Below are 13,577 nucleotides of genomic sequence, written 5' to 3'. Positions count from 1 at the left end.
TCACAGCACTTATGAACCTTAGTGAGGAGCTTGTAATTCTGTTTTGAACTTCAGTTCAGGGCTGCTTGGTGATTTAGTGATTAACCCTTGGTGCAGGGCTTGGTGCTGGATATTAGCTGAGTTTTTTTGTTTGTTTGTTTTTAACTTTGAAGTTTTAAGTTCATTTGAGTTAATTGTAAAGTGCTGTGGCATCTGAGTAGAAAAGTAGGTTAAAGAATCAATTTCTTGCTTTGTTTTTAAACAAAGAAAGAAAACAAGTGCTACAGTCTAGTCATATCTACTGCGCTGGCTGGGTTTCTTCAACATAGAGTGCTCACAGAGGTGCAGTTTTTACTGCAGTCCTGCCCAGGCTTCAGGATGGCACTGATTTCAGGAGGAGCATGGTATGGATGGTGCAGCAGTGTTCCTGTCCCTAGTCTTCAGTGTTCTGGGCAGCATACATTTAACGTAGCTTGTAAATAAGGATGGATGGCAGCTGTGCCTCCTTCTTCCCAACTTTAGACCCCACCAAGCATCCCGTCTATCCCAGACGATATGCTTAGATGAGTACTGACTTCTATTGCTTTGAGCAAGATTGATGTGAAGTTCTTCAGGTGGCAACTTCAGGAAATGTCCTGTGGCATTCAAGGATGTAGTTCACAGAAGGATATACAATTAAACAATGTATCTCTGGAAATAAAATATTGCATTTATTTTCAGCCCTGTCAGTGGATTTTGAATCAAAATTATTTCTTGCTACTTCTTAGGTTTTGTTCACTTTTGTAGATACTTTATTTTCTATTTGCATGAAATTGTAAGGAATGTGGGCTGGTCTTTATCTGTCAAGTTCTATTAACAGAACTTGCAGTGTGTGTGGTAACTGCTGAAAGGCAATGGGAGGAGTGAAGCACAGAATTATTTTTGGAGAGTTCTCTTAAGCATTGCAGTTTCTTTTTGAAGTAACAGAAGCTGGCTCTTGAAGGTTACCTGGACCTGAAAAAGACCTTTGCAGTAGACACTGTCAATCAGACATTAGTTCTGGTTTCCCTGTACACAGGTTTTGTTGCCAGCTGTGGGGTGATTGTTACAGAATATAGAAAGAAGATGATTCTTGAAGAAATACTACTTGATGTGTTATCGGCATTTTAACAGATTGCTGCAAAAAACTCGGTGTTGTACATTTTAAAGAAATTACAAAATGCCTGGTTGAAGTGATCAATGCAAATTGTTTCTGTAGTAATTTAAAAGAATGAATGTGATTCACCTCCGTGTTAGCAACAGGTAGTTCAGTTTGCAGGTATGATTGCAGCACAGCCTCATCCTGAACCCCCGCTAGTTATGTGAAATCACTTAGCACTTGGCAGCAGAGTGGAGCAGCTCATGCTAGCCATTAATGCAGTCTGCAGAGAACACTCACAGACTTTCTGCAGTCAGAGGAGGGTCTTGTCAAATCTGTGCTGCTTTTGTTACATAACTGTTTTTCTTTCTTTGAATCATCCATATGTCCTGCTCCCCCACAGATTTTTCTTTTGCTGGTACAACCTCAAGGCAGGCGTTGCCTTACATCACTCGTGTGAATGTAATTTGGCAGAATAATCTCTGACTCTCAAATGTCTGATCTCTGTGAATAGCATTCCTCTTACCTTTACTGCTTTCTCTTCTTGTTTTTTTTTTTGCTATTATCCTTTCATTTTGTTTACATCAAGATTGCTCTATATAAGCCTTACTTTTTTGTGTTTATTATACATTTCTTTCTTCTTCTGCCCATGTGTCTGTCACCGTGGTTCTCTTTCTGTACCCATAGAGCACTAAACTTCATTGCTCCCTCTATTTTTCTGTTTTTTTTTTTTTAATCACTGATATCTTACTGTCATGGTCTTAGGGACCAAAGACACATGGACTTCCAGAAACCTCTTTATATTATTACCAACTATCTGCTATATCACCTTTATTCTTTTGCTACTAAGGTCAGTGTGTCTGAAGCACCGGAGGTGTGAATTCCCTTGTGTCTTCCCTTTTGTCTGGAGGAGTGTTCCAACTAATACAGTTTGGTTTCCAAGAACACGGTATCCAGCAACTCTTCACATTTTCAATTAGTGCATTTCAAAACTGATTTTCACTTGAAGCAAGAAGGTAGTTAGTCTGTGTTTTCTGCAAAGTTGATACCTCACATTTGCTCACTATGAATGTATGTGGGGAATTTTCTTCAAGGAGGAAAAATTAGTTGTGGTGTGCTCATTTTGAACTGTTAGCCTCTGTGCACATTCACAATGTGCTTATCTTTCTCTCTGCCTTTGCCCTTTCAGTAATGAAATCTGGGGTCTCTCTACGATCTAACAGGCATCTGCCTGTTAGTGTTAGCAGGATGCTCTCATCCCTCTTTCTGCTGTTGCAGAGGTAGAAGACATTACCTGCAGTGCACAAACCCACATCTGTGGGGCTTTGTATGACCAACATGTTCCCAGCTTTCTGTCACTGGCAAGAAACCTTTCTGTCTCTGTATTTTTAAGTATCATATTAATGATCTGATATGCAGCTCTTGATTACATCCATTCTGGGTAGAAGATGAGACGTGGCAGCTCTTGGTGATTAGAGGAGCATCTGTCACTTCTTATTTCTCTCTTAATATCTGTGCTATAAATAACTGTAAATGTTTGTACGAAAGTCTGTATTTCTAGTTTTTCTTTAATTCTCTGTGTAGTTATGCTGACTCATTGCTGTAGCCAGGTTTATTGTAGAAGACTGTACGATGGAAAGGAAAATACTATTTTAAAGCTTTGAACAAAATCTCTCTGCTTCATCATAGCATAGCTGACCTAATAAAGCTTTGTTTTCTGTGAGCTACCCACTTGTCCATTCTTACCATGCCCGGTGCCAGATAGATATTCAGATTCACAGCGTATTCCTACATCAGACCCATAGGGCATAAGGCTGATAGTATGGGCCGTGCTGCCCTGGAGCTGTGTGGGTGGGAACCCACCTCTTCCTGCAGTGAGCCTCAACATGGAAGTGGCCCTATTTGGATGCCAATTTTCATGTAGTCTTTGGGAGCTTAACTTTTAAACCTTATCTCTTTTTAGAAGGATTGATTTGCAGTGGGCTGGTAAAGTTAAATATACATCAGTATGATTGTATCAAGCTAAATCCTCTGTGCACGCTTTGTTTTTTTTCTAGAGGTGAGGGTTTTGTTTTGAAAACAAGGGTTAAAATGCAATAGATAATGCATCTGTGGCACTAAAAGCTGAATAAACAATGGAATTAATAAAGAACTTTTTAAAAAATAATTGCTATGATTTTTAAACTAGTATTTTAAACAGTGAGTATCTTAAAATTGTGGTTGCACAATGCTGATGTATTCATGGCAATGTGAGCCTTTAACAGATGAACACAAAGTAATTCAGCCCCTGTAAAATTTGCCAAAGAGGAATAAGCATTTTAAAATATTTTCTAGCAGCAAATATCAGAGATATTGTAAAAATACAACAAAGTTTAGGAATAGTAGGATTTCATGTAGGAGAAAAAATGACTATAACCTTTCATAGCTGCTTTTTAATAGTCAGATGAGTTTTGCCATCTATTCAATAATTTGTGCATTGCATTGATTATTTATGCCTAGCAAATTGACTGTTGTGTGGTGGTTCAATGGTGCTCTTTAAATAGCGTGAGAGAGTACACTACATGCAGTCCTAGCTAAAACAGTGTTCACTGTTGGTTTTTTTCCTACAACCACAATCCAGGAAACAATATTTTTAACTTCTTCAGGAGGCAATATTTTGGTTTATTTTCCCTCCATTTTCTCCCAGAAAGGACTGTTGTGTTGCTAGTTTCATGACTGCTTACTGTCATGACTACAAACACTATGGTGCTACAGATGACTGTGAAATGGGAACGCTCAAGCTAGCTGATTTAACCAAGAACCCCAGAATGGAAATACGTCAGAATCGCCATGTGCAGCCAAAGCAGCCTTTCCAGCATCAGCAGCAGGCACTGGGCTTTCATACATCTTTTAGTTCGTCCACACTTCCAGTCTCTTCCAAACACAGAGGAAAATTTACTAACCTGCGTGATAGTGTAAAAAAGAGTCCTACAAAAAGCACAGCAAAAGTTAAAGCTGCTAGTGGTTGGGTGTCTGATGACTCGTGCTCTAACTATTACTTAGAAAAGGTACGTATTGCTTTAGGCTCTTAGAGATGTGCAGTTTTGCAAGATGTGCTCTTGTAAAATGAGATGAGATGTATATGATGCAGACTGTGGATAATTTGTCATACTTCCTTCTGTAGTTTAATCCTGCTGTTGCCTTTTTTTTCCCCACGTGTTTTATGATTAGCGATCAGAGTAGTAATTAATGAAGTCCACTTGGCAAAGGAGTATTTCTAATCACTATTTTCCCCTTAGGATTATTGCACTCTATGCAGCATTCTTTTCAGATAGTAACTTCATGAAAGGGAGGAAGGTATGGTTTGCTTTAGTTTTATTCTCAGAATGTTATCTTCTGGTACTTGAAGAAGAGCAGCATCATGGAATTTGATCTGGTGGTCTGGTTCCAGGTGTGTTTGGTGCTTTGATTCATTTCAGGTTAGTTGGCATTTCCTCATAGAAGGTCTTACAGTGTATGTTGGTTGATGAGAAAATGGGAGTTTTATTTCTTTTCACAAGGTCTGGACTTTGGTATTAGATCTGGAGATGTTTAATGCCATAATTTTAATTAGCTTGAAATGCATTATTAAATTAATTTTTCTTAAACGTGCAACTTGTAAAGTTGGTTATTTTTTAATTTGTACAATTAGAATGTCTATCACATTACACTGGTACCCTACAAAATTTCTTGTGACTGTTGTAATAAAATAACTTTTTAATGCTGATTTTCATTTCATTTATTTCTGCTGTCAGATTCACTTAGTGTATTAGTGTTCAAGTCGTGTACTCATATATATAATATATATAATATAATGCAGTCTGTCATAAATGTGCTACTGTTTGTTTTACACATTTTTAATTAGCACATTACTGTTTTTATAGCGTAAGTAGGTTTCTGTCCATTTAAAGCAGAATTATTCAGTGTTGTAGTCAGAGTTAATTTTGAGTTATTTTGAGGATAAGCTTTTGTCTTTGAGAATAATGTGATGTATTTATCTGGCAAATTCCTAAACATTGGAGGAACATTATTAAATATGTTTTCTCTGAAATTCCTAGGAAGGAGAGCACTGAGAGTGATGCCTTGGGCTGTTGGAACCTATTCAGCTGCTCTCGCGGATACCATTAACACAAAATCATTTTCAGGCTGATTATGTGGCATAGTGAAGTAAAATTAGTATTCTTCTTCTCTTATTAAGACTTTCTAGGTTAGAAACCATGTAATTTCTCGCACTGTTACTAATCAATAATCCAAAGTGATCAGGTGATGTTTTTTGGGTGCAGTGTTAAGGAGCAGGGCTAGTTCTTCTGTTGGCCCTGCACTTTCCCACCCCCAGTTCACCTTAAGTGATTTGGTCTTTCTTGGTCTTTCTCCAAGGGGACGTAAAAAAATATATGCTAATGTAGAAAAAACAAATACTGAGGCGTTCCCCACTTTCTTGGGTTGTGCTGTCTCTTCCTTTCCTTGCAGCATCTCTCTTTCCTCTTCATACATACAGCTTGCGGGCCTCATACCTGCAGAAGTTCTGTTCTGTTCTGCTGCTTCACCTTCATGTGCATTGAAGGCTGTTGGTGCTGGGAAGGGGAAGGAAGGGAAGTGCAAAGTGTCTGCATGCCCACTCTGGAAGAGGCTGTATGCTGAGCACTAGCCCTGCTCTGGGAAGGAGGAGTAGACAGAGGTGTGTCTGGGGACATGTGCAGCACATGCAGACCTGAGGCTGAGTGCCACTAATACTGTGGAACATGAACGTCTTATGACCTGCCACGTGTGTGCAGACTGGATGTACTGTTTCAGTGTGTAAGCAACTATCAGTGTTGCAGCCCACTTTGCTAACTGAAATGTGCCAGGTGCTGCTTTTTTGTCTGCAGATGTCTGCTCCGCTAATTGCCCTTGTAGGGTTCTGCTGCTCCTGTTCTAGTTTGGGCTCTGATCAAAGTGATGGAGCATCGAGCATCTTGGATATGGCATGTCTTGTAAAAAGTTGCAACAACTTTCTTGTTTCTACTGCCAATGCTTTACCTGTATGCATTTCAGAAAGTGTTCCCTTTTGGGTGATTTTGGTGGGTGTTTTATTACTAGCTTCTTGCTTTTCTGAGAATGTCTGGCATCCTCCATAGTATTACAGTCCCCAAAGTTAAATTTCATGTAGCGTTGTGGTCTGTATCAAAAGCTAGGGTAGTGGAATTGTGTGCAAAGAGGGGGTTCTAAAATATGTAGTTAAATTAGCCTATCTGAAGTACTAAATGGCACTAAAGAAACTCTTTGTGAGTCCTGTAATTGAATAATTAAAAGCTTTACTTAAATGGTTCAGATAATTTTCCACTTGTGCGAATTATAAGTCAAGGAGTAAAATTCAAGTAATTCAGCATAAGTGTGTTTCAAGGCTGGGCTTTCTCTCTTCTGCCCTTTCCCTGTCTGCCTTGTGCTAGCCACAGGGCCTGCATCAGCTCCTGGACTCCACAAAACTGCTCACATTTAAATGAAGACAGTCTTATCTTAGCCTGGGTTTGTGCATCACACACTGGTGGAGGAGTCTCAGTGGGAGTGTTGTCAGGCAGCTGGGTTGAGCAGGGCAGACTGCTAAGGCAAAGTGGATACCAAATCAACAGCATCAAGGAGAAAATGGTGACCGTGCTAACAGCTCTCACAAGACTGGAGCCTTAAAGCACAAAGGATTATGAACAACACCAATTTTATAAGATTAATAACAACAATTAGAATTGGAACTGTTTGGGAGAGTTCTTGAAGTGACTGGGAATTAGAAACCCAGAGAGACAGGGCATTAGGGACTGAGAAAGAATGAAGCACAGAAGTAGAGCTGCCATCAGTACGATGGTAGATGTGTGGATTGGTGTACAAAGAAAACTTCTACTGTATCAGTCAGTTACTTTGCTGAGCCAAAGAACAAGTGGTTTTATGTACTGAGAATAACGTGGGCTTTTTTTCCCACCTTCTCTTGTTCCAGGAGCTGTAACTGTAAAGAAGAGTATTTCTAACTTGCTCATGGTTAACTTTTTGCCCCTAGTGTTGTATTTTAATATCTGACTATTTGGTTAATGGAGTTTTACTCTGCTCACATAGGAGCAAGACAGACTTGAAGAGGAGGTTTATTTTTGTGTATGTGGGCTAAGTAACTACTGAAGCCATTTAATTTGATCTGTCCTCTAAAGGTTGCACCATTGATCTCCTGATAACTGGAGGTTTGTTGCACTGAGCATGGCCCACATCTTTTGGGAAATGTGTTTTTCTAGACCAAATTAGATTCTGGTATTCTCTCCTCCCTTACTTAAGCACACAAAATATTTTACTGCAGTCCTCATAAGCACAGTTAAATGACATTAGTTATAATATCACAAGACATCAAAGATACCTTGTTCTATCATCTTTCAATAGCTGCAAATTTTTCACCAACCGTTAATTTTAGATTAAGCTGGAAAGAAAAAACAAACATCGAAATACCATGGCTGTTTTTTGTAAGGGTTACTTCTCTTGGGTGGTGTTTGGTTTCTTTAACCTTTGCTATTACTCTTTATTTTAATTATGCTATTGATGTATGTTGCTTTGTGTTCTAAGAAAACCTGAACTTTTAAAATGCTTTGTACTTATATGTTTGGGGGATTTGTTTACTTTCAGCATACAGTAATTTCATTTTGTCGTTGTACTTCAGCATATTTTCATGAGAATGTCTTGGAACAGCTGAGTTGCAAAGAACTTTGATCTGTTGTTCAGCTTGGGATTCTGATGGTGGTTGCCATCAGTTTATGTTGTTGACAGCTTGTTGACAACCAGAATGTTAGCACCTCAGAATGATTTGAATCAACATTTTGCCCAGAATGCTATTTGTAGTCTTGTTCCCTCGTAGCTTATGTGTTAGTAGCTTTCCTGTTTGAATTAGAATGTCCCAACCCAAAATCCTTCTCAGCCAAAGATGTTATGCTGTATATGCTAAACCTTTATAAAGATCCTTGAAATGATGAAATGAATCACCGTTAGGATCTTCCACCTGTTTGAGGGAAAGATTTTCTTAAACTTGAGCTTAGTTTGGAAAGCCCAAAGTACCTTTGATTTTTTCCCATTTATCAAAAAGAAAATTTAACTTTGTTCTGCACTATCAACTTTAGTCATTGCATCCTTTTTTTGTTTCGTTGCTGTATAATTCTGAGGGGCTTATGTTGTGAAACCAGCCCTCAAAAACCTTCATTCTGTCCACTGATGTGAGCAGTTTTTCTTTTGTACCACTAAAACCTTAGTACCCTGCTCTGCCAGGTGAGTAGCTTGGTATGAACAAGTGACATGGATGTGCCTCACTTCCCTGGGCGCTTTGACATGAGCACATTGCTTTTTCTCTTCTTTCAGCTATAGTTATAATTTTCAAATCATTTTGTTTGTTCAGTTTCTTTATAAATGTATTAAATTCAAGTCTTGCTTGTTTGAAAATGTTTTCCTAGCTTTCCTTGTTTTTGACATGTTATTGGTGATTTTTAGCCCACAGAAGCTGTTCCTTCCTCTTCTCCCATTGTCCCTGTGATCCCTGTCCCACCAGTCCCTGCTGAGACCACTGTCATCCCATCCACCATACCACAGGTTTTTATTCTTTTTTGTTGTTTTTGATAAATTTGTTTTGCTCTTATTTATGTGATTTATTTCATTCCTTTGTTTAAATTAATGTTTTGGTAATCTGGCTCTGGTCTTAGATGAACTGTGAAATATTTAAATTAATAATGCATTACTGTTTCATCCTGGTTTTTGTTTTATAGCAGATTTTAGTCCATGTAAAAATTATGTATTTCATGTAGAGGAATACTGATAATTTTGTGAAATAGCTAAAGACAACACCCCAAAAGAATGGGAAGAAAGTAAAGAATTGGGTATTTTGTGTTCAGGTAGAATGATTCTAGAGCCAGTCAGTCACCCTGACTGATGTATTAGTTAAATTATCATTTCATCTCATATACTCAATAAATGTCTTTCATTGATTGATTTTTTTTTTTTTCTCCTATTCTCTTCAGTTCTATTTCTGTTGTTGGTATTAATATGATTGGGGCACACTAAGATATAAAAGGTGTTTTTTTGTTGCATTTTTAAACTCTATTCCTAGTGATTTACTTCACAGACTGAGCTTCACTTCTTGGGTGTCATCCTTTAGGTCACCCAATGGCTACACAAAAACAAACCACAAAACACATATCACCACCAAAGTTACCAGAATGTAAGAGTAATTTGTAAACATGAATTAACAGTAAATTCTTGCATATAATTTTGAATGTGTCACTGCAGCATGGCTAGCTGTGGAGTAATTTGAGATAAGCAGCGGTACATTTTTGGAAATGAAGACCATTCTGCTTTTATTTTATTTGGATTTTTATTGTAAATTTTAGTCCAAAAATAACCAGTGACAGGTGCACACCCTTGAAGAAAATGTGCCACCTCTTGGAATTGTTTGGTGACAGAGGCATGTTAACTTTAAAAGAGAATTAAGCTGTCAAGAATAGTACTGGGATATTTCTGTAGTCTGCACATTAGTAATTTTTCCTTAAAAATCCACTTTCAAGCTGCATGGCTGAACTTGCAACAAGTGGCAATCTTTTTTTCTGTATAAATTTTACCCAATCCAGTAACTTATCAGAAGGTTTGAGTCTGTTCTTAAAGTCCAGTTCCTAGTGGATAGGTGTTTATATGAATCACCTGTACTTTTCTTACTAGGCAGACCAGAAATGTGATTTCTGTCAAATCTATTTCCTTCTTTTGGAGGGATTCTATCCACATCACGTACAAGACAGACAGACCAGGGCACCCAGTGGGACTCTGCTGTCAGATTTGATGAGTAAAGATAGTTGAGTCTCCAGTAACATTTACTTTCAGGGTACTGTCAGCTAAATTGAGTTTAAAATCATCGTAATAATAAGCACTACCGTATGTACTTATGTGTGTATATATACTTGGAGAACATAAATATATATATAGTTTTCTTTGACACTACTTAACTGCCATTGACAGTCTTCTATCCTGACTGGTGCTGGCTTACAGATAGGACAGTGAGAATCGAGTGATCAATGCCTTTGTCTGCTGGGTGTGTATAGGTGCCCGCAGGAGTTAGCTATAGAATCCTGCATCGTACATAACTCTAAGCAATTAGAAAATATCATAGGAAGTTATCAACTTTGGATTTGGCAGATGCATTTTTGTGAAACAGATACATTTCTTTACTTTGTTAGTCACTTCACCCCTTAGGCAAGCCCAAGTCTGCTTGTAAACAAACTTGTCAAATGGCTTTTAAATATTTGAACAAGCACTGGCACAGTAGTTCGGAACTGTTGGGTAATTTGGAGAAGTCTTGCATAACAGACCGAAATACCAGGTCTTCCTTCCAAAAACATTTGCTATTTTGAGTTGGATGCTGCTCTGTGTCTTTGCAGTGTCCACCCCTGCCTTTGGAAATGGATGGCACAAATAAATCTTTTTTCCTTCCTGCTTGGAAGTCTTGGTAAATGGTTCCCTCTGACTGAGCATGTTGATAAGTGCCAAAGGAGTGCTAAGACCAATCACTTAATGGAGGATATTTTGTATTTGTTCATTGATTACTCTCTGAAACCTTTCACTGGCACTTCTGTTGGATTACTTTCCTATTGCAGAATTGTAAAATTAAAATAAATTCTGAAATCGAGTGCAATCTAAAAAATGTTGTTAAACCTTCAAAAATAGACCTGATTTTGTTTTTTTAATTATCAATTGAAAACTGATCGATGCTGCTTTACTACAAAATAAACATTATGTATGCTGGTCTCTTGTAGGTCCAGTGGAGATTAGATTCCTAATTAGTCACTGAATACACGGAATAGTCAGGTTCTTTAATACAATAGATTGTTTTGACGAGCTTTGTATTATGACAGTGGTTACTAATACTTGATTTAGGTACTGAATAAGGTCTGTCTCTGTATATACTGAAAGAACTGTTATGTGAGAAGGGTATTCAGTGGCAACTGGACAGATTCATAAGTGTCATCCATTTTGTTTCCTTTTTTAAAATAAGCTCTGTTAACTAGTATAGATACCTTTTGATTTTAATACTTACTAAACACTATAGGCCAAGCTTCTGACACATCAGCATAATAGCAGACTGATAACCTGCCTGGTAATGACCTCAGTCTGAGTCAGTCCTTTCTGGCTTTTGGGAGTGGAATTGTATCTCTCAGAAGTCTGTTGTTGTAATGGTAATGAGGCTTGCCATGTTTTTGTAAGTCTTTGAGTGTGTTTAATACTAGCTTTTATTACAGACAGTTAAACTGAGACACATGCTTAGATATGTACATACGTGTATGTACACACAGAAAAATGAAAAAAGATTAAGAATATCTTAATTTTAAAGATGAGAAATATTTATACATATAAAAAGATCTTTATTCAGCTTTAATGGAGTTGAGATGAACTTTGTGTTGTATCACTGAGGTTGTGTATCCCATATTGGACTTAATATTTCAACATTATTTGGGGTCAAGAATATATTTCCACACCTTTGTGTATTTTTTTTTTTGTTGTTCTTAGATCGGACTCGATGTCAGCATTTCCAGTACCACTGCCTGTGGATCTTGGAAGCTCTTCTATCAGTGGGAAGGGCCTCTAGTTATATCAGAAAGAATGCAAACTCTTGTTTCTCTTTTTGTGCTTGCTGTTAGGATGAGGTCTAAAAAGTGTTTATACCCTACTCACTCAATCTAATATATTAAAGATAAAAATTAAACAAAAAAAACAAAACCTGCAACAGATTTTAAGGGAGACAGTCAGTGCAAAAGTAAAGAATCTATTTCAGACTGTTTCAGGTGAATTCTTCCAATCTGTATGGATTTTCTTTCAGCTGAAAATGCATTTTCATTGGAATGTTCTCAATAACATAAGTGAATGAAAATGTTTCTTTATTCTACCCTTTCCCGGCCAGCAAGAATGCTATGTAATTTCCTATTTCTATGGCAGTAATCTCCAACTTTCTTACAGCCTGTGAATTGATAACGAATTTCCAATGGAAGTACATGCTGCCATGAGTGAATGCCTGCTGATATGGATTTGCTTTCATGTCTGTTTTGTGGATCTTCCATAAGTTTCCTTTATAAGTTTGCTTTTTTCAGCTTACAATTCTGTTTTGAAAGAAACAAACCAAAAATAATACAAAAACTTCTTGGTAGAAGAAAGATATGATCAATGCCAACATTTGTATTCAGGCTGGTTGCTTATAAAGCAGTTTTGAATATTGCATCACAAATAACTGATACTGTGTCAAATTATGGCATGTTTACTTTTTTTTTTTTATCCTCTTGAAAAACAACATGAGAGACAGAATTTATTTACAAGATAAGTAAGCTCAGAGTATGTCTTTGGCAGGCAAGCACTTTCTTCAGGCTAGAAGCAAGTGTTTCAGAAGAGTCCATTTTAGAGACTCTTAAGCTGAGGTTGCCTTTTAACAGTCCTCTGAGAAACCCAGCAAAACAAATATTGTGTAATCACTGTTCGTATTTTCTCCTATGTTGTATAATATATATAACTTTTTAATTTTTCTTTTAAAGGCAAATCCACCTCCAGTTCTGGTGAATACAGATTCTTTGGACACTCCAACATATGTAAGCATACACTTCCTTTCAATTACAACTTTATATAATGCTAGTAGTGTAGATATTTTGTTACTGCTCAATGATGTTTATTTTACTTACAGTACATGGATTTGTTAACTCCACTGATAGTTGAAATCCTTAAAAAGCTATTTTACAAAAAACAAGCAACAATAACAACGAAAACACCCAGAAAAAAAATATCTGTAGACTGTAAGGGGAAGGTTCTGTATGGGTACTGCTGTGTGACAGTGCAACACAGTGCAGAATGCAATTCATTGGATGCTGAACCCCTGAAATCTCAGAACAATATATTTCTTCAGCTGCACAGGTAGATGCTTTAATATTAAAAGTGCCATCTCCATTGCACTTTTCATAAAATACTTCTCAATGCAGTGGCTATACTTAAGCTTATAGTGGTCTAAGTGTTCTTAGAAATTGTTGGATCTGTGCAAAAAGTAATAAGTATAATTAGGTGGAGGCTCCAATCTGTGTTCTGCAGTATATGGTCTGTGATAAAAGCAATACTGGCAAGTATAGACTTTGGAAGCATTGGAATGCACGTGTGTTTGACATGAGTGTCAGTTTTTCCTTCTGTACCTTTCTCCTACAGCTCCTTGTGCCCTGCTTCCTTGTTGTTTTTTTTTAAACAGTGTTAATATCTGCACTAGCTTATATTTTGTTTTCTTTCTAGGTGTTAGCAAGAAAAGCACAAATTTATGCTTGCTAAGTCAAGGAAAAAAAAAAATTAGAAAAAGAAAACACCAAAACAAACAACAACCAAAACCAAACAAAGAGCCTTGCTCTTGTCAGAAGCATTCATGATAAAAATTGTTAAAAAGGAGCTGCAATAGCCAACACAGGCA

At 37.3% G+C, this 13,577-nt stretch overlaps 1 protein-coding gene across 1 annotated transcript in view; it reads left to right on the top strand.

Moving 5' to 3' along the window:
• The window catches only part of DLG1 (discs large MAGUK scaffold protein 1), a 73,160-nt gene that overhangs the window by 23,685 nt on the left and 35,898 nt on the right, over positions 1–13,577 (top strand). Inside the window, exons 3-4 of the mRNA XM_019618854.1 lie at positions 8,600–8,698; positions 12,670–12,723. Of these exons, the coding sequence (XP_019474399.1) occupies positions 8,600–8,698; positions 12,670–12,723 (153 nt within the window). The remainder of the gene's footprint in view (positions 1–8,599; positions 8,699–12,669; positions 12,724–13,577) is intronic.

This window comes from Meleagris gallopavo, chromosome 11 (assembly GCF_000146605.3).
Source record: "Meleagris gallopavo isolate NT-WF06-2002-E0010 breed Aviagen turkey brand Nicholas breeding stock chromosome 11, Turkey_5.1, whole genome shotgun sequence".
Classification (NCBI taxonomy): Eukaryota; Metazoa; Chordata; class Aves; order Galliformes; family Phasianidae; genus Meleagris; species Meleagris gallopavo.
This window is presented reverse-complemented; position numbering and strand designations above follow the sequence as displayed.